At 36.0% G+C, this 25,509-nt stretch overlaps 1 protein-coding gene across 2 annotated transcripts in view; it reads right to left on the bottom strand.

Moving 5' to 3' along the window:
• STXBP3 (syntaxin binding protein 3) overlaps positions 1-25,509 on the bottom strand; it is a 53,953-nt gene that overhangs the window by 16,411 nt on the left and 12,033 nt on the right. The window contains exons 2-9 of one of the 2 annotated variants that reach the window (XM_027608452.2): positions 22,846-22,895; positions 22,133-22,214; positions 18,331-18,407; positions 15,480-15,558; positions 13,555-13,655; positions 9,009-9,163; positions 5,488-5,578; positions 2,516-2,640 (exon numbers count right to left, since the gene is read on the bottom strand). In XM_027608452.2, coding sequence (XP_027464253.1) covers positions 2,516-2,640; positions 5,488-5,578; positions 9,009-9,163; positions 13,555-13,655; positions 15,480-15,558; positions 18,331-18,407; positions 22,133-22,214; positions 22,846-22,895 — 760 coding nt within the window. The remainder of the gene's footprint in view (positions 1-2,515; positions 2,641-5,487; positions 5,579-9,008; positions 9,164-13,554; positions 13,656-15,479; positions 15,559-18,330; positions 18,408-22,132; positions 22,215-22,845; positions 22,896-25,509) is intronic. The other variant, XM_027608460.1, reaches the window with a different exon arrangement.

Below are 25,509 nucleotides of genomic sequence, written 5' to 3'. Positions count from 1 at the left end.
ATTCAACATTCTACAATCAACTCTAAGAACAAGATTAAATTTATACTAACAACGTCTTCTAATTGCTTAAAATACTATTTTGATGTGTTCATAACCATCAGCACAACTATCAAACACCCATTAAGTGAAGAACAGAAATGTCACCTCCAACGTAACCTATTAAATACTGAAGGTGTTTCAGAGTTAACATTTTCATAAACATGTATCCAAGTAAATAAATTCATAAACATGTATCACGTTTCTATATTCTTCCCTAATCCTATAACCACACGTCCTTTGAAGAATGGGAAAGGAAATGAGAAAACTAATGTAGTCATAAAAAATTGTGATTGCTTTCATGAGTACTACTGACGTAAGAAGCAATTCAAGGGGTTCATGAAATTACTCAAAATGGGCTTCCTGACTGCCTCCCCAAATGTAATTTCTCCCTTCTCTTTTTATGCAGATAGCCTCCTTCCACCTGTGGAGCTAGGGAGATTCAATCACCCCTGGAACTCTCAATTTCCTGAGCCAAGATTAGGAAGGACAGCTTTGAACTTTCCCAGCTCTAGACTACAGACAATAAATGTAGATTTGTACTGTATGAGTACAATCACTTTCCTAACTCCCAAAATTACAGGCCCCACCTATAAAACCATTTACCTATGCAGTCTAAGTGCAGGTAGCCAAAGGTAGAATGACTGTGCTTAACCAGAACACACTAAGGACAGAGCAGCCCATTTGCCATTTAAAATGCCACTTTGTACTTACATAACATCTTTAACCTTTGATTTATGCACAAAGATTAAGGCAGCAAGCCTAACAATACTAAAAAATGATGACAACTCCATTTTAAGAGTACATTTAAAGAGATCACCAAGATATAAAACAGAATATGGATACTCAGAATTTCCTGCTTTGGAGTGTTTCCATTAACAATTGTAATGCAGCACAAACCACAGGGAGTTCAAGCTTCCACCTTAAGTCTTATCTCTGGACTTTGCTGATTCATAATAGGGAATATTGCTGGCTTTTTTTTTTTTTAAGAAGTCTCTCCCTTACTCTTAAAAAAATTAAACCTTACTTTCCTTGCCAGCAAACCTAGGGAGATGATTTTTTTTTTTTTTTTAAGTAGGCTCCATGCCCAGCACAGCGCCATTGCAATAAGGGGCTTGAAGGGAGATTAATATTTTATTTATTTATTTATTTTTGGAGAGGGAGGGGCAAAAAGAGGGAGAGAATCTTAAAGCAGGCTCCACACCCAGCGCGGACCCTGACATGGGGCTTGATCTGACCTGAGCTGAAATCGAGAGTTGGGATGTTTTAATCGACTGAGGCAACCAGGCGCCCCGAGAGATAAATACTTTAAATAGTAGGTTAGAAATGTCTGACATGTATGTCTACAGTCTGGAACCAAATCCTTTAGTGTCCATCAGTTTAATTCTTTTTTTCTTTTTCTTTTTTTTTTTGTTTAATTCTTTTCTAAATCTCTTGAGCAATACAGGTTTAGAAACCTAAAGGACAAGAGAGATAAACAGTATCTCTTCTGAAAATTCTGAATAAACTGCTTGAAACTACTTTTGTATTAGAAAAAATAGCAATACTGATTTCTCTATGTCACCAGACATTAATATAAACTACACAGAGAAAAATTCAGAAGCCAGGATTTGACCAGAATGCAAATAAACATACAAGAGAAAATACATAAATACAATACATACAGTAGAAAAAAGAACTTTTAATCTATTAAAATTACTAAATTAATTTAAACATAAAATTTCAGAAAACTGACTAATTTTCCTTTTTACCACTATGCTTAAACAGTAAATCATAGATGAAAAATGCCAATTTGGACTTAGAGATTATGATATCACATGTAAATATATACATGTATGTACACCTATATACACTCATAATGATTCACAATAATACAGTAAAATGGTTCCTTGATAGAAAAGTTATTTCACTTTTCATTTAGCTCTCTATTTGGCATTACTTTTAAAGTAAATATGCTTATATCAGAGTTAAGTCAAGAGGTACCAAATTAGAACATTATGCCTATTCTCAATAGTTATCCTATTCAGTTTTCTAGTCTTCTAATCTTCTTAAATACATTATATTGACAAGACATACACACAGATACTTTTGTGTGTGTGATTCAGAATAATTATAGCCTAATAGCCTAACAAGTTTGAATATGGTTTCCATTTCAATAAATATAATCGTGGGCCTGGTATTTACTCTTAACATAAGCAAAAAGTCCAAATTCCACCTGTTTAAATGTAGCTTTGTTACAGACATAGTTAAGGAAGCAACCATACCAAAAGCAGCTTCAAAGCAGTCAAATTACCCATTAACTTACAAGGTCAAGATATTTTTAATACGTTCTGATTATAGGGTAAGAGGATGATCAAGTTTCTGAATATCAAAGTTACAGGGGCTTTAGATTTCTGGTGTCTACACGAATCATTAAATGCTCATATCCTATATATCCTGTTTGTATATGCCCCTTATATGCCCTTCAAGTTATACTTGCTTGTATGTATCATTCTCAATTGGCAGTAGATCATATGCCATTGCCTGAAAGGTCAGTTCATGCAGGACAGTGGACACAGGATCAAAGCCACGATCAATTATTATGAGCTGGGAATGAGTTTTACCCTGGAATAACAAGATAAAATTATCTTCAGAAACTTCAATTTCTTTGTGTGAACACCTTGTTAATATCTCAGAAAACAAAAGCAGACTTTTCCTAAGTTCTGTCTCATTCTTAAGAACGTGAAGTTCTATTAAAATAGAAAAATCAGAGTAGCACAGTAAGGGGAAAAAAAACAAGACTACAAAAATGAAAGCTTTCATAATTAGATTAAGGGGCTATATTCAATAAAACAACATTGTGAAAATTCATTTTAAAAAAAGTAACATTTGCCTTGCGCTAAAATTCATTTTCTTAGGAATTCAGCTCCATAAACCCTAAAGCTAATATAAATTATGAACAGTAGTTACTACTAAGGCTCTAAGCACATGTGCTAAGCAAAAAATAATTTAATTCTTATAGCAACCCTGTGAGGCAGGTATTATTATTTCCATTTGATGAGGGCATTAAAGCTGAAAATTCAGTAACTTGCCCAAATCACATAGCTAGTAAGTGGCAGGATGGAGATTCCAACCCAGGTCAGTTTCACTCCATACCTGTGCTCTTCTTAACTGTTATGCTATTTAAAAAGATTATATTGATGCCAACTAAGATGGCAAATCAAAATGAAAGCCTTGTTATTAATTCACAAACAGCACTAATCATTTAACAGTGAATAACAGTGCTGGGAAAAGTATTGTTACTATCAGTATCTTTCATACTTCATTTTAGAAAGTAATAAATTCTTTGGATTATTATTTAAAGCAGTAAGAAATAACCACAACTCCATGCAAGTAATGAATCACTAAATTCTGCCCCTGAAACTAATACTACACTATATGTTAACTTGAATTTAAATAAAATCTTGCAAGAAAAATAAGTAACTACAACTCATTAAACAAACATTTCCTATTTATTTACATATATGAGACATAGGTAAATTAAGATAGACCTTTAAAAAAATGTTTAATTAACCATTTACTCATTTAAACTCATTTGAGCCAGTGTGGTACAGTGGTTAAAAGCACAGCCTCTGGAATCACATAGATCCAGGTATGAGTCCAGTCTTGACCATTATCTTGCTGTTAAGACTTTGGACAAACTGTTTTAACTTGTTAGTATCTCAGTATTCTCATTTGTAAAACAAAATATAACCACAACCTCTGCTGTAGAAGATTATTGTAAAGATGTAATGTAATAACACCATAATACATTTAGTACCTAGCACTTAGCTTTCAATACATCTAAGTTATAAGTCCTCAAAAATACAAATAGGAAAAAGATAGTACAATGTAAGTGTTATATCAAGGGTTGGGGTTATGACAATATGTGGAAGGAAGTCATGTGACCTGAAGAGTCAGGAAATGCTTCGGAAAGGAGGTGACACTTCATCATGTCCTTAAATGAAAGAAAAGTATCAAGTATTTGAAGGCTGTATAATTTCCCAGGCAGAAAAATGGAAAGGACAAGTTTGATTTTTGTGGATTTTGCCCTTTTTTCCTCCACTGAAATTATGAAGGACAAAAGGATATTTACTAACATACTGATCATATATCTCTTCCCTCATTCGACATACATTATTGACTATGCTACACACTGAGCCACTGTTTTCCTAACTACAACCAGAACAGCTTTCACCAGACCACTAGTAACTTTTAGAGTTCTAAACTAACATTACATCTAAGCTTACACCCTCCCACTCCAGTGAAGTTTTTTGTGAATTTCCCTTTTTCATTATGCCTCTGCCAAAGAATCTGGTTATCTAAGCAATGAAGTCCCTCTTTTAATAATGTTGTACTTATTCTTTAAGCTAAAGAGCTTCTTCCTCTTCCAAGATTCCAGTTAGAAAAAGATTAAGCCCCTGCCTATACTCCCATTACATTCTATGTATTATTCTTTTCATTCCACTTACTAAATAACACTGTATCAGTCATTTCCTTGCCTTCTCCTCTTAGTTCTAAATTAGCAACAATTTCTTCCATTCATTTCACAGGGCTCTCTAGATCCCTGGCCCCACCTCCTTCAGTCTCCTCAGACTCTTCATTCTCCAACCCAAGCCTAAATGCTGGTATTCTCCAGGTCCCAACCTTAGTCTCTGATTACTTTATACTACCTCCGTAAGATAAATAACAGCTGCCGTTTATTAAACTCCTGTATGTGCCAGACATGTTAATTCACCTAATCTTCATACCAACCAAGCAAGCTATATGTTTATCTCATCCATTTTATAGATGAAAATACAACTCAAAGTAGATAATTTGTGCAAAGTCAGAGCTAGTAATAACAAGAATAACTATATTTATTGTTTACTCAGTAGTAAGCATCATTATAAGAACTTTAAAAGTAATAACTCCTTTAACCCTCTCTCTATAAAATAGGTATTCTAATTATCATTTTACAGATAAAAAAATTTAGGCACAGAGAAGCTACATAATTTTTTTTTTAAAGATTTTATTTATTTATTTATTTGACATAGACACAGCGAGAGAGGGACACAAGCAGGCAGAGTGGGAGAGGGAGAAGCAGGCTTCCCGGAGCAGGGAGCCCGATGCAGGGCTCGATCCCAGGACCCTGGGATCATGACCTGAGTTGAAGGCAGCCACTTAATGACTGAGCCACCCAGGCGCCCCAGAGAAGCTACATAATTTGCCCAAACTGACATATCTATGAATTAAATGGCAGAGCCAGGATTTGGACACAGTGCTTACTTCAAAACCCATATCTTCCCCACAAAACGACACTATTAAGCTTTCAGCTACCATCTACGTTAATGATTCCCAAATCAGTACTGGACAATGAACAATAGTTTTTTTGGTTTGTAAAGAGATAAGACAGACTTTGTGCATAATCACTATTTGCCTTTTATACATTACCTTTATTAGGCTCTTTTCATCAATCTTGTAGTAGTTTTCGAGTTTTTTTTCAACAAGCTGGGCAAGCTTACTGGCATTATCTAGAGGTTTACTGAAAGTGGAAAAAATGTTCAAACAATTATCTTTCAAAACATGTTACAATATCATAAAGCTGAATTCTAAAATTAAATCCTGCAACAATTTATTAATTTAAAAGAGTTTATAAACACAGAGAAGTTCAGATAATAATATATCAAATATAATGTTATACCAATTTGTCTGGATTTTACCAATGTAAATCTTATCATATGTGCTTCAGATTTTCTTAATGCAAATAAAATAATATAAATAAAATTGCATGGGGCGCCTGGGTGGCTCAGTCGTTAAGCGTCTGCCTTCAGCTCAGGTCATGATCCCAGGGTCCTGGAATCGAGCCCTGCCATCGGCCTCCCTGCTCTGCAGGGAAGCCTGCTTCTCCCTCTCCCACTCCCCCTGCTTGTGTTCCCTCTCTCGCTGTGTCTCTCTCTGTCAAATAAATAAAATCTTTAAAAAAAATAAAAATAAAAATAAATAAAATTGCAGTTCCCTTTATTTCCTTCCCAATTCCTAGGCTTCTCTTCTACCTCTATCCAACCCCCAGTTGCAACCACTATCATGAATTTGGTGTGTATTCTTCCTACCAATGCTGTTATATGTATTTACTACTTTATATATGTTTAGTAGTAGTATATGTTATATATATGCTTGAGACCTACCTACGTTAACACATATATATCAAATGTATTCATTTTATTTCTATATAGTATTCCATCATATAATTATACTGGATTCTATGTATTCATTCCCTTAAGGATAGACATTTAAGTCATTCTCAATTTTATACTATTTCAAACAACACTGAAACAAGTATCTTTGTAAATAAATCTCCATGTACGTTTCTCTACTCAAAGTATAAATGCTGAGTCATAAAGTACATTTTTTACTTTTTTAGATATTAGCATATTACTCTCCAAATTAGTTGACCAATTATCCCTCCCATTAGCAGTGTGAGATTTCCCGTGTTCTCTAATATCTAATCAGCTTTCCAATATAATCTTTTGCATAAAATCTTGTATATTCCTCTCTACTAAAATAATAAAATCATAGTCTAAATTACATCTTCATGACCACTGGCATTAGTATAACTTTTGAGTCTACAAGAAAAATGCTGGAGGGCGCCTGGGTGGCTCAGTTGGTTAAGCGACTGCCTTCGGCTCAGGTCATGATCCTGGAGTCCCAGGATTGAGGCCTGCATCGGGCTCCCTGCTCAGCAGGGAGTCTGCTTCTCCCTCTGACCCTCCCCCCCTCATGTGCTCTCTCTCTCTCATTCTCTCTCTCAAATAAATAAATAAAACTTAAAAAAAAAAAAGAAAGAAAAATGCTGGAAAACGCTCCTCAATTAGCCCACCAACCTCAAAAATGGAGGGTCTCATTGTGAGGGCTTCAAAGAGTTAAAGACTCTTTAGGTTTAATACCTTAAAAATAAATAAAGCAGCAACTATAAAGAATAATTTATTACACATTTTGCTTTAAAATATTTTCAAAAGGAAGTAATTTTATGTTTGAATTACAATTTAACAGTCCATGAGATATAAAGGAATACTTTGAGAAAGTACAAGTAGGATTTTATTTTACTTTTATTTTTTTAAAGATTTTATTTATTTACTTGACAGAGTGACACAGCGAGAGAGGCAACACAAGCAAGGGGAGTGGGAGAGGGAGAAGCAGACTTCCCACCAGGCAGGGAGCCCGACGCGGGGCTCAATCCCAGGACCCCGGGATCATGACCTGAGCCGAAGGCAGACGCTTAACGACTGAGCCACCCAGGCGCCCCTACAAGTAGGATTTTAAAAGCCTGGATTATTCATTAACTATTGCAGTAACTCAAAACAGGTCCATTGGTGAGCTTTTAAATTATTTACTCATCCTGAACAGAGTTAACACCAAGAACAGAAACTTGAACAGCAACTGAACTCTAGCAGAAGATAAACGACTTAGCTCTGTTCCCCTGAGTTCAGAATGTAATTAGTACATCACCTATAAGAAAAACAAAGTTTTCAATACCTGATGTATGTATGAGTAGAGCTTATTAGGTAGCATCTGAATTAAGGAGAATTGCTATATTTTTCTAAGTAATAGATTTTTTAAGTGGTTAAGGGTAATGCAACTTAAAGTATCACATGAATTTGAAATTAAACAGTTCAGCCAAATAACCTGACCAATGCCAAAGTTCAAATTAAAGAAACTTTTAAAAGAGAAATGAGTGATAATACTTATTATTTGTACACTACATCAAAAACTAATGATTTACTGCATAGTGACTAACAGAATAAAAAATAAAAATACTTATTAGTTGTACCACAGTATATTTACTACTATCATTTTACTGGTGCTATGCACCATTCTGAATGCTTTACAGAGTTCTAACAACAACTTTATAAGATGGGTATTATTATCATTCCCATTTCATAGATAAGGAAACTGAGGGCAGAAGGGTCACACAGCTAGCAATTAGCAGAGATTAAAATCCAAGCTGCCTGGTTACACACAACCCAGATGACTCTCAGAACATAATGTTGAACAAAGAAGTCAGAAACAAAAAATATCACGATTCCACTTTTACCAAGTTCAACATCAAGCAAAACTAAAATATATTAGAAGTCAGCAGTGACCTCTGGGGAGGAGAGGGGGCTGGTGATCAAGGGGGGTCATGAGCAGAACCTCTGAGATGCCGTCTATGTTCTATTTCTTGACCTTGGTGGGATTAGCAGGATATGTTCACTTTGGAATAATTTATCAAGCCATACACATATCATTTATGCACTTTACAGTAAATTTTATTTTTAAAAAGCAAATAAAGGTACATAGAATTAAAGTCAAACTTGATCTCTTAAAAACAAAACAAAACCCAATAATCTATTTAAAATAGCCACTGGAATTAGAGGGAGACCTGGGTGGCTCAGTCGGGTCTGGTGTCTGCCTTCAGCTCAGGTCATGATCCCAGGGTCCTGGGATACAGCCCTGCATCAGGCTCCCTGCTCAGTGGGGAGCCTGCTTCTCCCTCTGCCTGCCGCTCCCCCTGCTTGTGCTCTCCCTCTCCGACAAATAAATAAATAAAATCTTAAATAAATACATACATACATACTTTGACACTAAAACCACTATTCAGATAATATGGCCGTTCAAATTTGGTGAAAATTTAACAAAACATTAATTGTAAGACTGTATTCTCTATATGACAATAAAGATATTTCCTCTAAGCATTCCTTAAACTCATGAAAGTGTTTGCAAATCATACCAAATTTAAGCACTGAAATTTAGTAAGAGGCTATTAGTTGCTCTGAAATTTCAACCTTAAACTTTAAATCTCCTATACATACAGCATAATTTTACATGGAAAATAAACAGCAAACCAATAAACACAAGCACAGAGACATTATTTACCTGTACACTGGAGATCACATAGAAAGCATAACATGTACAGACACTATGGAGGGTCTTACCTTTTGTATCTTACTCCAGGATTTTCATCCAGGGTAGCGCACACTGTAACTATCTGCTCAGCCATTTCTTCCATAATGGCATCTTTTCCGTTCGCATTACTAGGGTCTGGACTGTAACAGTAATAGAATGCATCTGGTACATCAAGAGTATAAACCTAAGTTAGGCCGAAAAAAAAAGGTCAGGACTGTCAATTTGGTGACAACGAAAAAAAAATCAGTCAAGAAAACTGCAGCTATTATTTGGACATCAAAAGAAATTACTTGCACTAACCAGGCTGTTTCCTGAGACCACTGTCTTTACCTTAATCAACTCTCATTTTCTCTCTGTCCTCTTGATTTCATCCTTACTTCTTTTCTCACTCTCCCTTCCTGCTTAGTCTACCTCTCTCCTTCAATTCTTGTTTCATATACAGGTTGTACTGTTTGTTTTTCACTCTCTGTGCAATGGATGAAGGAATCTGAGGTAGTCAAACTAAAATAAAAATCTAATACCTAGCACAAATACAACAAAGCCAAAATTGGGAGAGATTGTCAAATAACCTAGAAATTTTCCATAGTTGAGATGTTTCTTCAATTCTTTAGCTTATATTCTTCATGTCCTTAAAATAGAAACGTATTTTCCAAAAACACAGTATTGTGCCAGACATAGTAATTGGTCTAATCATACATTTATTCAACTAACGAAATCATTTACTTATGTACAAAGAACTGGATTAGAGACTTACTATTATTGTGTTATTTGAAGAGTACAAAGGAAGCAGCTCTCTAACTGGGGTTGGGAATTCTCCATTAAACTAATTTTTATTGTTTTTCTTGTTTTTTTTAAAACAATGATAGCAATCCCGCTTAGCCTAGGATAACGTATTGAGTGTAAAAGGAGGTATGTAATATTATAGGTTAACTACTGAATTATGAATAAGCTTCCTTGTGAAAGTTTCCTTTCACCGTACATTCATTTTTCTGAACATAACACATAACCAACAGCAGCAGGCTGAACGTGGACTGAAATTTAGCCATAGCTAATCCACTTATGTCTGTGTTGCTCAGAGTCTTGGCTGTTGTATTAACTTCCGAAAAAGCACTTCTCATAGTACACTACACCATCATGCCACGATAGATAATATTATCTGTTCAAAAACATTGCCCTGGGGTACCTGGGTAGCTCAGTCGGTTAGGACTCCAACTCGATTTGGCTCAGGTCATGATCTCCGGGTTGTGAGATCAAGCCCTGAGTTGGGCTCTGCACTGAGTATGGAGCCTCCTTCAGATTCTGTCTCTCTCCCTCTGCCACTCCAACACCCCCACTCTCTAGCTCTCTCTCTCAACCAACAAAAAATACTGCCCTTCCCTGAAGGGCTTCCCACTCACTGAAGTCAGCCTTGGCTATGGTCATTGGAATATGAGTAGACGTGACTCTCCACAAAAGCTTTAAAAGCCATTGTGTGTATGTGGGTGGGGGGAGCCATTGTGTGGCTCCACCATTTCTCTTTTCCCTCTGCTATGTCCCAGACAAGGGCTGTTCCTTCAGCTTCAGTTCTGGAATGAAGAGAATATAGAGCAAAGCCCCAGGCAAATCACAATGAATAACATGAATGAGAAATAAACTTGGCTGTTGTAATGTACTGAGATTTAGGGAGTTGTTACCACAGTTTAAATTAATCTAAGCTATCTAATACTCCAATGAACCAAAGAGAATTTTGGAGCTGGTTTTTATTCTACACTCACATTTCTTTCCCTCCTCCTCCTCTTTTCCACTTTTCATCACCACCATCACATGTTCCTTTAGACTATTACCCAATACTTTCTTCAACTTTATGACCCATAATCAGCTCCTTAAATACTCTCGACCCCCACCACTTCCATCTACTTTTCTTGCTAATCTATAGCTGGTTTAGCTCTATTTCTACCCAGACACCATCTAGTACCCTCTCCGCTAACTACACCAGACTCTTTGTACTCCCTAAGGTCCACTGTAATCAAACTCCCCTATATTCTTGAATGCTTTCCAGCTAATTGCCTTAATGTATATATGATAGCACTATCTTAAACTCTCTGAGAGGGAAAGAGAGAGGTTTCTTTGTCTCAAATTCAAGAGTGAATGAACCTCCTTCCTCTCCATGCAACCTCTAAAGGTGTTGAATGTCCAACTTTTCTTTGGAGCACTAGTGTATCTGATTTTGACAATCTCTCCCCAATGACCTCCTGACTTCTACCTTTCCTTAAGGACATTAGGACTGGTTCCATGGTCTTCTGCATCAGTGCATTTTCTGCCATTATTCCTGGTGGAACCTGGAGCCTCCTACAACACAGTCCCAACCCACCTAGAGAGACTTACCTATCAGACCTTCACCCCTTATAATCCACACTTCTGCTGTTCTCCTGTACTTTTTGTCATTATTACCTTATGAAATTCTATCCATTCATCAAATATTTTCTCATTCTCCTAGTATGAATTAATCTCTCTTCTCTTGTGGTAGACTGTGAGCTGCCTCCCCCAAAACCATTCTTCCCTTACTTTTCAGTAACCATACCAATTCTTTGGGGGCAGCAGTCACATAAGTCTACATAAAAGACTACATTTATACACTTAAGTGTACCCATGTGACTTAATTTTAGCCAACAAGATATAAATGAAATCTATATACTTCCTTCTTTCTTTCATCCTGCTCCCTCAAATGAGGACGAAATGATTCTACAGTTACCTTGGATCATGAGGGTCATGCCTAGAGTAGGCCCTTAACAATTTTGTAGAGCCAGCATCCCAGCCATACATAACCCATTTCCTGACTTCTTTTATATTAGTAAGAAATAAATTTCCATCTTTTTTTTTTTAAGATTTTATTTATTTGACAGAGACAGACACAGTCAGAGAGGGAACACAAGCAGGGGGAGTGGGAGAGGAAGAAGCAGGCTTCCTGCCGAGCAGGGAGCCCGATGCGGGGCTCAATCCAGGACCCTGGGATCATGACCTGAACCAAAGGCACATGCTTAGCCGACCCAGCCACCCAGGTGCCCCTCCATCTTGTCTAAGCTACTGAAAGCAAATTTTCTATTACATGCAGCTTTAAACCTAATTTTAGTTGGTATCATTTTGAAGATGTATAATTCTTTGGATTCCTTTTACAGCATTCACGTGAGTGTGGGGCATATATCATGCCCAGCACAGCAAGCCACTTTGCATCTAGCAATGTCCACTGCACGTGATCTTGATAAATGCTCATAGAGGCCTCTGCTCATAGCTCAAACCACTTAGTAGTATTTCATTTATATTTTCACTCGCAAATGGAAAAGAGTTCAAAATATTTTCACTATAATTTCTCCATAACAGTTAAATTTACTGAGTAAACCCTCTTAAGATATTTATCAAGGAAATAAAGGCAAAAACTTTATAGGAGAAAGACAAAGCATACAGGACTTTAAATAATCACAACATTTTGCAAAGACCAGTAAGAAGATTCTCATGAGATTTCTCTATACAAAGACAAGTTATTTCCATCAACAATCAAATTGGTCAGAGAGCTACACAAATCTCTCCTTCAAATACAGCAACTGCAGAATTTTAATGAATTCTGAAACTAAAATTATATTTACCATCTGTACAGCAGATGCTCTGGATATGCTTGTAATATTTCTCACACTACTGTTTATATCCCACATCACTTAGGAAACCCATATTACCTTACATTAACCTTATATATCACATTAAAATGAACAGGTCTAAAGGTAACCTTTGGAAACAGTCTAATGTTAAACAGATATCTTAAAATTTTACAATTTGGATTATAATTTTCCTTTGCCCAAAACAGCAACAGCTTAAAAGAAAAATCCCTTTTCTAGGACCTTCCTGTCTCTTAAAATATTGACCTTATAGTTCCAAACAACAGTGAGCTATTACCATTCTATGAAATGCTAGAATCCAAACACAGAGAACAGAACACATCAAAGCTGAACAATGCACTAGCTGTGTGATTTGGGGCAAGTTACTTAACTTTTTTGATTTCCCCATCTTTAAAATGAAAATAGGATTACTATCTATTCAAAGAACTATTATGAGGATTAATATGAATATATTTATGGAAAACATTGAGGAAAGTGTCTGGCACATGGAGAATACTATGTAGGTGTTTCCTATCACCATGATTATTATTAATTGAAGGTTTATAACTATTCCAAAGTCAAAATGAATTTTAAAAATTAAAAATTTTATAAATTAAGATAATCTCTGTAATGTTATATAAAACATTTATCGAAGAACATTTGTTTTAGTATCACAATACCATAGAAGCTAAAACAATTTCTTTTGAGTCATCTAACAAAGATTGCTCAAAATCTTTTGATTTCATAATCTCATGGTGCTGTAAAACTTGACCTACACAGGATTTAGTGGTGGCCATGAAATTTAAGCTTCACTTTCATAATATTCTATTCCAATTTATGCTCTTCTTTCCTTCATCATGAGAAATGTTTGTGGATTGTTCAAAATCACCAAATACACAGTATATAAAATCCATTATGAACTAAAATTAAAAATAAAAAAAGAAAGTACCTGAGATTCAAGTGGAATGAAGGAAATATTTATTTCTTTACATCTTCTTATTGACTTGGAGCAAGAAGCTTTAATTTTGTTAAAGAGACTATCAGGGCAAACTGAGAGAGAGAAAAGAAATCAAAGCATATAACTCCATCTAAGTTTTTATTCTTTTGAATAAATCATTTCAACATCCAAGAATACTTATTTTTTACATATAATTAGTGACTTTCACAAAATAATTTACTATGAGGATGAGATAATATATAAATATTCTTCTTCACTTTACAGAGCAGATGTATTCTAGCCAAGAGGGCTATAATAGAAATTCCATTTTTCAAATTCATAGGCACCATAAGCTAAGATTATTTCCTTAGAGAGCGGCTTACACAGCAAACTAAAATTACCAGGAAGGAAAATCAGGTCCAAACCCATGACTTAATAAACTTTTATAGGACTTTGAGAACTTCTTAGGAATTTATACTACTTTTCTAAATCTGGCACTAAGTTCAACCATACCACACAAATTTCCTTGTATGTATTACAAGAACTTCTGTAATATCAGGAAATCCTGAGACTAATGAATTCTGGACCTTAGAGCCTATTCCCCCAACCCCACCTTTAATCTAGGTTAGAACATCAACCATTGGGTCCTAGTGTCCTTTAACATGATGTTCTTTGGCCTCAAGATTCCTTAAGAGGCTTCATATTCATTAAATTTTATCAATTCCATAAACATGAATTTCTGTATAATAGTTATTTAAAAGATAAATAGTTATGGCATGATATTTTTAAAATGCAACTACAGGTATGAGATAAATAATAATTTACAGGAAAAACAATATACTACTTAAAATGATGAATTTCTAATAGCACAGACCAACACTGCACTTAGATGAATGGCATTTTCATTTTGCAGTATAATTATGTAAGGTATAACATAAAGCAAAATTTATGTGTTTCTAGACTTTGTGATTCTTTAGTTTAGCTGCTTTCTATTTGAACATATGGCATGGTAAGAGAAATGTGACAGATTCTCTCCATTAATATTTGCCAAACAGATGGCAATTTCTTCAGTACTCTCCCAAAGGGTCTTATTTTTGATTATATAATCAAATCCCCAATTAAAACTCTGATTTAAAAAAAATTCCTCCTGTCATCAGCATAAAATTTGAGGGACAGCTCTCACCACCAACCCCCCACCACTGTATACCAGCAAAAATGACTAGTTCGGAATTTAATTTTCCATCACCTTAATACGAATTAGGATAGATATGATCTTATATCTTTAGAATCTTTCTAACCTAGGGCGCCTGGGTGGCTCAGTTGGTTAAGCGACTGCCTTCGGTTCAGGTCATGATCCTGGAATCCCGGGATCGAGTCCCGCATCGGGCTCCCTGCTCAGCAGGGAGTCTGCTTCTCCCTCTGACCCTCTGACCCTCTTCCCTCTCGCGCTATCTCTCATTCTCTCTCTCTCAAAAAAATAAAATCTTAGAATCTTTCTAACCTAATTAGAATAAGCAATAAATAGAAAATCATAGTATTTTAAGAAAGACTTTATAATAGGATTATTTTATTTTATCTTATTATGTTATGTTAATCACCATACATTACATCATTAGTTTTTGATGTAGTGTTCCATGATTCATTGTTTGCATATAACACCCAGTGCTCCATGCAGTACGTGCCCTCTTTAATACCCATCACCAGGCTAACCCATTCTCCCACCCCCCCTCCCCTCTAGAACCCTCAGTTTGTTTCTCAGAGTCCATAGTCTCTCATGGTTTGTCTCCCCCTCCGATTTTCCCCCCTTCATTTTTCCCTTCCTACTATCTTCTTCTTTTTTTAACATATAATGTATTATTTGTTTCAGAGGTACAGGTCTGTGATTCAACAGTCTTACACGATTCACAACAAAATAATACTTCTACAAAGCTACTTACAGTCAGTGAAGTATATATACGCTGCTTTGTATTTGTTCTCGGATTTACTTGCAAAATCACGTAAAAAACAGTCTACAGACTTAAAAAAGGTTAGATGTTAATATACATTTAACCAAATACTAATTTAAATATGCTAGCTTTTGAAATAACTAAGATTATTCTTTTTGATAATAAAACAAAACTTTTAACTTTCTAAAAGTTTACTTTATAAACGGATTTCTTTTTAAATGCTATGTTGTCTAGACAGTAATAGCTAAAAACCTAAGTAGTAAGGTAATACGTATGAACAGAGTGCAGTTTCAGCAATGAGAAGATCCAGGAACAATTCAGTGACAGAGAAGCTGGAAGCCACACATAAGACCATTAGAAGGTAACAAATCAAGGAGTTGAGAAGCCAATGAACATACTGGAAATGTTACCTATCTGGATAATGAAACCACTGAGACTATGATTGAAGAGGTGCTGAAGAGAGTAACAGTGAGCTAGGAGAAAAACTGGCAAGGGATAATGAAGACCCAGAGGCTGGAAAATGACTGCAAGGAGGAACGGCAGGTAATACAGTCTGGTAGTTCTTACATGCCGGAGTGCTGGTAGTTCGTTTGTTTATTTATTTTTAGTGCTGGTAGTTTTAAAGATACAATGATGTGGAAGCAAAAATGAAGAACACAGAATTTAATGATCTCTCCTCCATCTGTTTCTTTATCTTCTTCTGGAAGTCCTAGAACTACTTCTGTTAGATCTCATGGCTCTATCCAGCAAGTCTCCTATCTTTCCCCCATAATTTCCATGACTTTGTTTTTTTGCTTTGAGATATTCCATTTTGACCTTCTAGGCTATTAATTCAAATTTCAATGATGATTATCCTTTTCTGCAATTAACTGTTTAATTGAGAAATCACATTGAGCTTCAGGAAGTTTTTTTTTTAATTTTTTATTGTTATGTTAATCACCATACATTACATCATTTGTTTTTGATGTAGTGTTCCATGATTCATTGTTTGTTCATAACACCCAGTGCTCCATGCAGAATGTGCCCTCTTTAATACCCATCACTAGGCTAACCCATCCCCCTACGCTCCTCCCCTCTAGAACCCTCAGTTTGTTTTTCAGAGTCCATCATCTCTCATGGTTCGTCTCCCCCTCTGACTTACTCCCCTTCATTCTTCCTCTGAGCTTCAGGAAGTTTTTTATGTGCTATACTAGACTCCCCTTATGTGTATTATTTTTCTGTTCAGGTCATCGTCCTTCTCTCCAAGCAGCTATATTTTATAAGATATGTATTTTCTTCATTCTTACTGAACGTCCTCTCTCTGGCAGCTGACCCACTTAGATGTGTCAATACTTTCCTTTGTCAACTCACTGGAGGCTTAGGTTTGTTGTTGAAGAATCCTAAATACAGGCAGTTCCACAAAAGGAGGAAGGCAAAAAGATTTCCCTTCCTGAGGGCTGTAGGTATGTATATAAGCGAACAAACCACCAGGGCTTCTCTTTTTCACCAACCGACCTTTCCCCTGGGGTTCAGAAAATCTCTTATAGCCAAACTCTTCCTGAAATCTGTCATTTTATGACCCCTGGTTGGGAACACTCTGACACTGGTCTCCAGGGGCTCACCAAGCCACTGAGGAAAGAAGTCTCTCACTAGGTTTCTCCACTAGTGTCCAATGAGCCCAAGCCCTTACTGGTACCCACAGGGCTGTAGGTCACAGGTAATCGACTCAGGACTGAAAGAGAAACTAGAGTTGGTTATAGTAGGAGCCACATTCAGGTACCATTTTCTCTGAGTCCTTTGCTCCTTTACTAAATACACAATTCTGTATCCTGCTTCTGTCACTTAACATTAAAAATGAGCAATTACTTAAATCACTAAAATTTCCTAGAAATCTCATTTTCAATGGCCACATAGTCTTTTGTACCATTATCTGTTAGTGCTAAGAATTAGCGTTAGCATATAAAATGTCATTAAAACCCACTAGCAGCCAGGAGCGCCTGGGTGCCTCAGTGAGTTAAGTGTGACTCTTGGTTTTGGCTCAGGTCATGAACCCAGGGGTCCTGAGATCAAGACCCACATCAGGCTCCCTTCTCAGTGCGGAGTCTGCTTGGGTTTCTCTCGCCCTCTCCCCCTCCTTCCCACTCTCTTTCTCTCTAAAATAAATAAATAAATCTTTAAAAAAAGAAAAAAACACCAGCAGCCAATATGCAGAGACTAAACAGTGAATGTCTCATTTTTTTTCCTACTGTCTAATAGAATCAGAAGAAATGAAACTGGAATTGCCAACATTCTGAGTGGGAACATGCCAAAGGATGTATTGGAAAATTCTCAGATACTGTACAGAATAAAGGAATATGGTATTTACTTGGCTCTAAAAGTTTGGCTTTAAATATGAGCTCAATTACAGATCACAGACTAAGATATTCCTTTGACATATAAAACATATTTACACACACGCGTATATGCATACATACATGTGTGTATATGTATACATAAATGTACGCTATAGAGAGGTCACTAAGATAAAGGATTAAACCAAGACTATTTCTTTTATGTACATTTCTGTCATCCCAAAAAATATGGTTGCACAGGAACAGCACTCAGTAACAAATTATTCAAAGAAACTACCGTTTTATACAATTAAATTCCGCTTTCATATATGGGGGAGGGGGGATTTTTCACTTATATATTCTCATTGAGAAGATTGCAAATGAAATGATTTTCTAACACTGAAAAACTTTCCTAAGCAAACTAGTTTATGGCACTATTTTTCTAATAAAGAATGTTTTATTTGAATTTTCTATGAGAAAATGATGTCAATGGTGAATGATGAACATGCCTTTTAAAGATTAAAAATACTCACCTTTGATGTTGGAGAGATAAAATAAAGAGCTTTCATTTGTCTGACAGGTTCTCGATTCTTATAAATATTCTCCACAACTAATAAAAAAAAGTAATTTTATATAACCAAGTATTTTTACATTTGAAACAATTTTAAAATAAGCTTTACTTCTTATTTATAATAGGGAAACAAACATATTTACATATACTGGGTTTAACATTTTCTTTGTCTCCATTTGATAAATTTAAAAATCCCAAAAATGGGGGCGCCTGGGCGGCTCAGTTGTTAAGCATCTGCCTTTGGCTCAGGTCATGATCCCAGGGTACTGGGATCGAGCCCTGCATTGGGCTCCCTGCTTGGAGGGAAGCCTGCTTCTCCCTCTCCTACTCCCCCTGCTTGTGTTCCTGCTCTCGTTATCTCTGTCAAAGAAAAGAAAAAAAAAGAAAAGAAAAGAAAAGAAAAAGAAAATCTTTAAAAATCCCAAAACTGTAGGGATGCCTGAGTGACTCAGTTAAGTGTCCAACTCTTGATTTTGGCTCAGGTCATGATCTCAGGGTCCTGGGATTGAGTCCCACATCAGGCTCCATGCTCAGCACAGAGACTGCTTGTCCCTTTCCCTCCCCCTCTGCCACTTGTACTCTCTCTCTCAAATAAATAAAATCTTAAAAAAAAAAAAATCCCCAAACTGTATCTTCCCTAAAACTAAACTCTGGGCTAAGTGCTCATCATGAGGAAAAAAAAGATAAAGCAGCTATTTCCTAGTTAGGTCTACCAGCATAAGCAAGCAACATGCCATGAAGAAAGCAAAAAAATGCATTAAAAATTAAAATATGTATTTCTTCTTAAAAATATTCTACTATAATAGCAAATATGATACCAGATATCAGGCTAAGCACTTAACATGAATTATCTATTAAACCTTACAGTAAGTATTATATAACAACAGTATAAAGTAAGTATTTTACAAATAAGGAAATTGAGGCTTGAAGTTGTTAGGTAACTGGTCCAAGTTACACAGGTAGAGAGTAGGACAGGTAAGACTCCAACCCAGATCTGTTTGACTCCAGAATCCAAGTTTTTAACTACTATAATATTCTTTTTTTTTTGACAGGGAGGGAACACAAGCAGGGGGAGTGGGAGAGGGAGAGCAGGCTTCCCGCCGAGCAGGGAGCCCAATGCGGGGCTCGATCCCAGGACCCTGGGACCATGACCTGAGATGAAGGCAGACGCCCAGCGACTGAGCCATCCAGGCGCCCCTTAACTACTATAATATTCTTTAAATAAACTGCTAATTAACTCTTATTCTTTTAAAACTATGCAATATTTTTATTTTTAACAATGAAATATCACAATTTACTCAATTATAGTTTTATTATTGAAATTAAGAAGTTCATAAGATTAACTTATGTAAAGTGAATTTAAAACTAGTAAACTCTAAATTGTCAAATTAACTGTTAAAGCTGTATTAAAAAAAAAACTACAGTATCATTCTACAAATCAAGAGAACCATCTTTTAAGACTAAAGTTGGCAAAGATCCTGGAAAGAATTAAAACGATTAAACTTGGGGTGCCTGGGTGGTTCAGTCAGTTGAGCATCCAACTCTTAATTTCAGCTCGGGTCATGATCTCAGGGTTATGGGATCAAGCCCCGTGTGGGACTCCGTCCTCAGCGGGGGGTCTGCTTGAGATTCTCTCTCTCCCTCCCCCTCTGCCCTGCCCCATGCTTGTGTGCAGGCACACTCTTGCTAATAAATAAATATCTTAAAAAAAAAAAAAGATTAATCTGACAGGCAAGGGAGGCTACTGTTGGACTTCTCTGGTAAATACGGCGATTCACCTTTTTACTCCTATATTTATACTAGTAAAGTATAGGTTTATCATAGCTTCTATTAGGGTATCAAATAAGGTTTCCAAGGAAATATTTAATTTTATTTTTATCTCCATTCCCAACAATTGTAAATTCACCTTTAAAAGATTAAGGGTTAGGGGTGCCTGGGTGGCACAGTCAGTTAAGCAACTGACTCTTGGTTTCAGTTCAGGTAGTGAACTTGGCGTTCTGAGATCAGGCCCCGAGACCGGCTTCATGCTGAGTCTGCTCCAGATTCTCTCTCCCTTTCCCTCTGCCCCTCCTGCTTGTGCTCTTTCTCTCTCTCAAATAAATAAATAAATCTTAAAAAAAAGATTAAGGTTAAATCTGTATAAACTTACTTTTATTGCTTAATACTCAAAATCAAGGGTCTTACAGTCATCTTATGCTATATATACTCTTATGTTTGGTGGGTAATGTACATGTTAATGTGTGAAAATACTATGATATGATTTAGAATACAGACTTTGAAAATGTCTGGTTATTAATAGCACAAAGTGCCACTTCTTCAATTCCCTGGAAAATGGATATCTAATAAGAGATTTTTAAAAAAGATTTTTATGATTATTCCTATAATGGTGACAAAGGAATAATCTAACTCCCAGTCTATTTTTTAAAAGGATTCTACTTTATTCTTCACTGAACTGGCATCATACATGCATTTTTTTCTCATCATTTTTTTAAAACTTCTAAGACAGTACTGAATATTTTCACAAATGACCTGAATGATGACAGAAGGTATGATCACCGAACCTGCAATGCCAAGTCTAATCGAGGGAATCTCAATTTGAGAGCCCATGTAGGACTCAAATGGACTGGGACAAGTTCAAGTTGGTAGATATGATGATGATTAAACCAGAGCAAACCAAGCTGAGCACATATAAGGAAGCAATGTGCTCCATGATAAACAGTCCTTATGAAATGCTTCTCAAAAAAAAAAAGTCTTTCTGTGGTCAAATAAATTTAGAAAACTGAGTACTACACCTGAACCCAGGGGATCCACATATCCGCTTCTCCCTCTCCCCACATGCCCTGCTTGTGTTCCTTCTCTCACTGTGTCTCTGCCAAATAAATAAACTCTTAAAAAAAAAAGATTTTATATATATATCAATATATATATTTTATATATATATTGATATAAATATCAAAATAAACATTATAAAAGCTTTTAGATAATCCTCTCCTTGTACACAATGCTCAGGTTTTCTTGAAAATACTGGTGTACATTTGAACCTAACAAGTAGCAGTGACAGAGGGTACACATCCTACATTAAGTTCTGAAACATAAAAGAATTATATTTGACTTGTTAAAAAATTATTTCTTTGAGAGACAGTGTAAGCTAGAGAGAGAGTGAGCACACACAGAAGTAGGAGAAGCAGACTCCCCACTGGACATGGAGCCTGATGCAGGGCTTGATCCCAGGACCCTGGTATCATGACCTGAGCTGAAGGCATACACTTAACCGACTGAGCCACCCAGACACCTCTATATTTAACTCTGAGTCTCAGTTTTCTCATTATCAGTGAGGGTATTTAAGATCTCTTTAAACGGTTGTCAGGGGGCACCTTGATTTTATAACACAATCTTACTATCCACTTAAAGCAATACGTGAAAACCAGCAATATTTATAAAAACACTGAGGTAAACCCAGTGTGTCAACATTCAAAACCATTATCAAATATATAAGAGTTAAAAATTTCAATAACAAACTCAACAAGGCAACTAACTTAGTTTTGGTCAGGAGCAATGAATTATCTCAGCTGAAGAAAAAACTTCCAGGGCTTATTCTGAAGACTCACAGAGAAAAGAATGTCCAGTGTAATTATTATGGCTAGCATTATAAAAATAGTAAAACATAACCTCTTCAGAAACACAATGACTAAAATTTATTAATACCTCAAACTTTCCCAATCACAATAAAAAAAGTTTTCATGATGAGTATTAGTAACACTTACCAGTTATACCCTCGGCTAGAAGATCTGTCATTTTGCAACATGATGCCAAAAGCTTAGTGGTAAATTCATCTAAAAGCATTATCTTAAAATGAATATCAATTAAGAAATAGTATAAGTACTTGACTGCCAAGAATTCACAAAAGACAGAATTTAATACATTAAACCTCCTCAAACATAGACCTTTTATGACATAAAATGAAAATATTAGGACAGCAGGCAAAATTATCTCAACTCACCTTTTAACTTGTATGACCTGGAGATTTATTTTCTCAATATACATACATATAATATCATACATAAGTAAGCAAAAAGAAACATTTTCATTTTGAAGCAGAGAACTTGTTCATTTTATTTATTTATTTATTTATTTGAGAACTTGTTCATTTTAAATGTATCTTGTGTTTAACATCAAATTTTCTTAAAATTATAAAATTCCACTTCTGGAATAATAAATGTTCCAGGTGCTGTTCTAATCATTTGCCATGGATTAGTTCATTTAATCTTTATAACCAAACTATGAGGTAATACTATCCCTATTTTATAAACAAGGAACAGAGAGATCAAGGAATTTATCCAAGAAGCCACAGCTATCAAGTGGTGAAGCTGGGATTTGAATGCAATCAGTACGGTTCCAGACTCTATACTGTTACAGAAGTATAAAAAGGACAATATATTGATGTCCTCAATTAAAGGGCAAAATATGCAAATTCTACCTTCCATTCGCCTTCTTTCTTGCAGTCATCAAACACTGTAGCTTTTATCTCTGCCAAAAAAAAAAAGATTTATGAATCTTAATCAACAGTTAGAAATATAATAATAGAATAACTACTCAAAAGCTCAAAAACATTGGGGAAGTATCCAACTTGAAAATCTGTTAACCTATATAAAAAGTATATATACTTGGGGGCGCCTGGGTGGCTCAGTCGTTAAGCATCTGCCTTCGGCTCAGGTCATGTTCCCAGGGTCCTGGGATCGAGCCCTGCATCGAGCCCCACATCGGGCTCCCTGCTCGGTGGGAAGCCTGCTTCACCCTCTCCCACTACCCCTGCTTGTGTTCCCTCTCTAGCTGTATTTCTCTCTGTCAAAAAATAAATAAAATCTTTAAAAAAAAAAAGTATATATACTTGTTAAACTCTAAGTGAAAATCCAGTTATCTTTAATACCTAACATTTATTTATTTATTTTTAGAGCGAGAGAGCACACACTCACACACTCATACCAAATCGGGGGGAAGGGCAGAGGGAAAGAGAATCTCAAGCAGACTCCCTCCCCACTCCCCTCACCCCTGGGCCAGGAGCTTGGCTGGGCCTCCATCCCATGACCTTCAGATCATGACCTGAGCCAATATAAAGAGTGGGATGCTCAATTGACTGAGCCACCCAGGCACCCCCTACCTATATTTAAACTGTAATATGTTTTTAAACTTTTGAGAATAAAAGTATTATCAAAGACTAATATACTTAAGAATATATTTAAGTATATAACTATATCTGGAAAATATTTCTGAAACTATTAACTGATTTGCTTTTTCCTGTTCTACTTAAATCCCAAGTAAACAAGATGAAAACAAAACCCATAGGATAGCCGCAGCAACTTCTTCCTAGAAACATCGCCAAAGGCACGGGAAGCCAGGGCAAAAATGAACTATTGGGATTTCATCAAGATAAAAAGCTTCTGCACAGCAAAAGAAACAGTCCACAAAACCAAAAGACAACCGACAGAATGGGAGAAAATATTTGCAAATGACGTATCAGATAAAGGGCTAGTATCCAAAATCTATAAAGAACTTATCAAACTCAACACTCAAAGAACAAATAATCCAATCAAGAAATGGGCAGAAGACATGAACAGACATTTCTCCAAAGAAGACATCCAAATGGCCAACAGGCACATGAAAAAGTGCTCAACATCGCTTGGCATCAGGGAAATCCAAATCAAAACCTCAATGAGATACCACCTCACACCCGTCAGAATGGCTAAAATTAACAAGTCAGGGAACGACAGATGTTGGCGGGGATGTGGAGAAAGGGGAACCCTCCTACACTGTTGGTGGGAATGCAAGCTGGTGCAACCCCTCTGGAAAACAGTATGGAGGTTCCTCAAACAGTTGAAATTAGAGCTACCGTTCGATCCAGCAATTGCACTACTGGGTATTTACCACAAAGATACAAATGTAGGGACCCGAAGGGGTACATGTACCCCAATGTTTATAGCAGCAATGTCCACCATAGCCAAACTGTGGAAAGAGCCAAGATGCCCATCGACAGATGAATGGATAAAGAAGATGTGGTATATATACACAATGGAATATTATGCAGCCATCAAAAGGAATGAGATCTTGCCATTTGCAACGACGTGGATGGAACTGGAGGGTGTTATGCTGAGTGAAATAAGTCAATCAGAGAAAGACATGTATCACATGACCTCACTGATATGAGGAATTCTTAATCTCAGGAAAGAAACTGAGTGTTACTGGAGTGGTTGGGGGTGGGAGGGATGGGGTGGCTGGATGATAGATATTGGGGAGGGTATGTGCTACGGTGAGCGCTGTGAATTGTGCAAGACTGTTGAATCACAGATCTGTACTTCTGAAACAAATAATGCAACATATTTTAAGAAAAAAGAAAAAGAAGAAGATAACAGGAGAGGAAGAAAAGGGGAGTATGTCAGAGGGGGAGACGAACCATGAGAGATGATGGACTCTGAAAAACAAACTGAGGGTTCTAGAGGGGAGGGGGGTAGGGGGATGGGTTAGCCTGGTGATGGGTATTGAGGAGGGCACGTTCTGCATGGAGCACTGGGTGTTATGAACAAACAATGAATCATGGAACACTGCACCAAAAACTAATGATGTAATATATGGTGATTAAAATAACAATAAAAATTAAAAAAAAAAAAAAAAAACCCATAGGAAAATCCCTAACTACCCCACTGCTAAATTATATCTGATAATCGAAACTAGGTACTTTTCTTCCTGGTTTACTGCATTACAATTTTCAACAATTTATATTCTAGCACTAGATACAATTATTCAGTCTTGATTTATAATCAATAAATATTAACATTTTCCTTGCAATGATTTTCAAAATTAATCTAAATATATTTTTTAAATTAGTTCACTGATTTACAAAAACTTTTTTCTTATATATTAAATAATACATAAAGCAATTCATACAAATACCTGTTGTTCTACTTCATAATTCCCCACATTTAATGTTTCATTAATTTTCAATTTTGAAAATATGTAGCATGTAGTAAATAAAATATAATTAAAATATAAATTATAGTAACTTCTAATTTCACTAATTCCTGGTAATGAGATGTTTACATAATTCATTTAAACTTTTCTAATTTATATTTGTTTTAAGTTAATACTT

The sequence above is a fragment of the Zalophus californianus genome, chromosome 4, assembly GCF_009762305.2.
Source record: "Zalophus californianus isolate mZalCal1 chromosome 4, mZalCal1.pri.v2, whole genome shotgun sequence".
Classification (NCBI taxonomy): Eukaryota; Metazoa; Chordata; class Mammalia; order Carnivora; family Otariidae; genus Zalophus; species Zalophus californianus.
The sequence above is the reverse complement of the archived record's forward strand: the minus strand, read 5'-3'. Positions and strand labels throughout refer to the sequence as shown.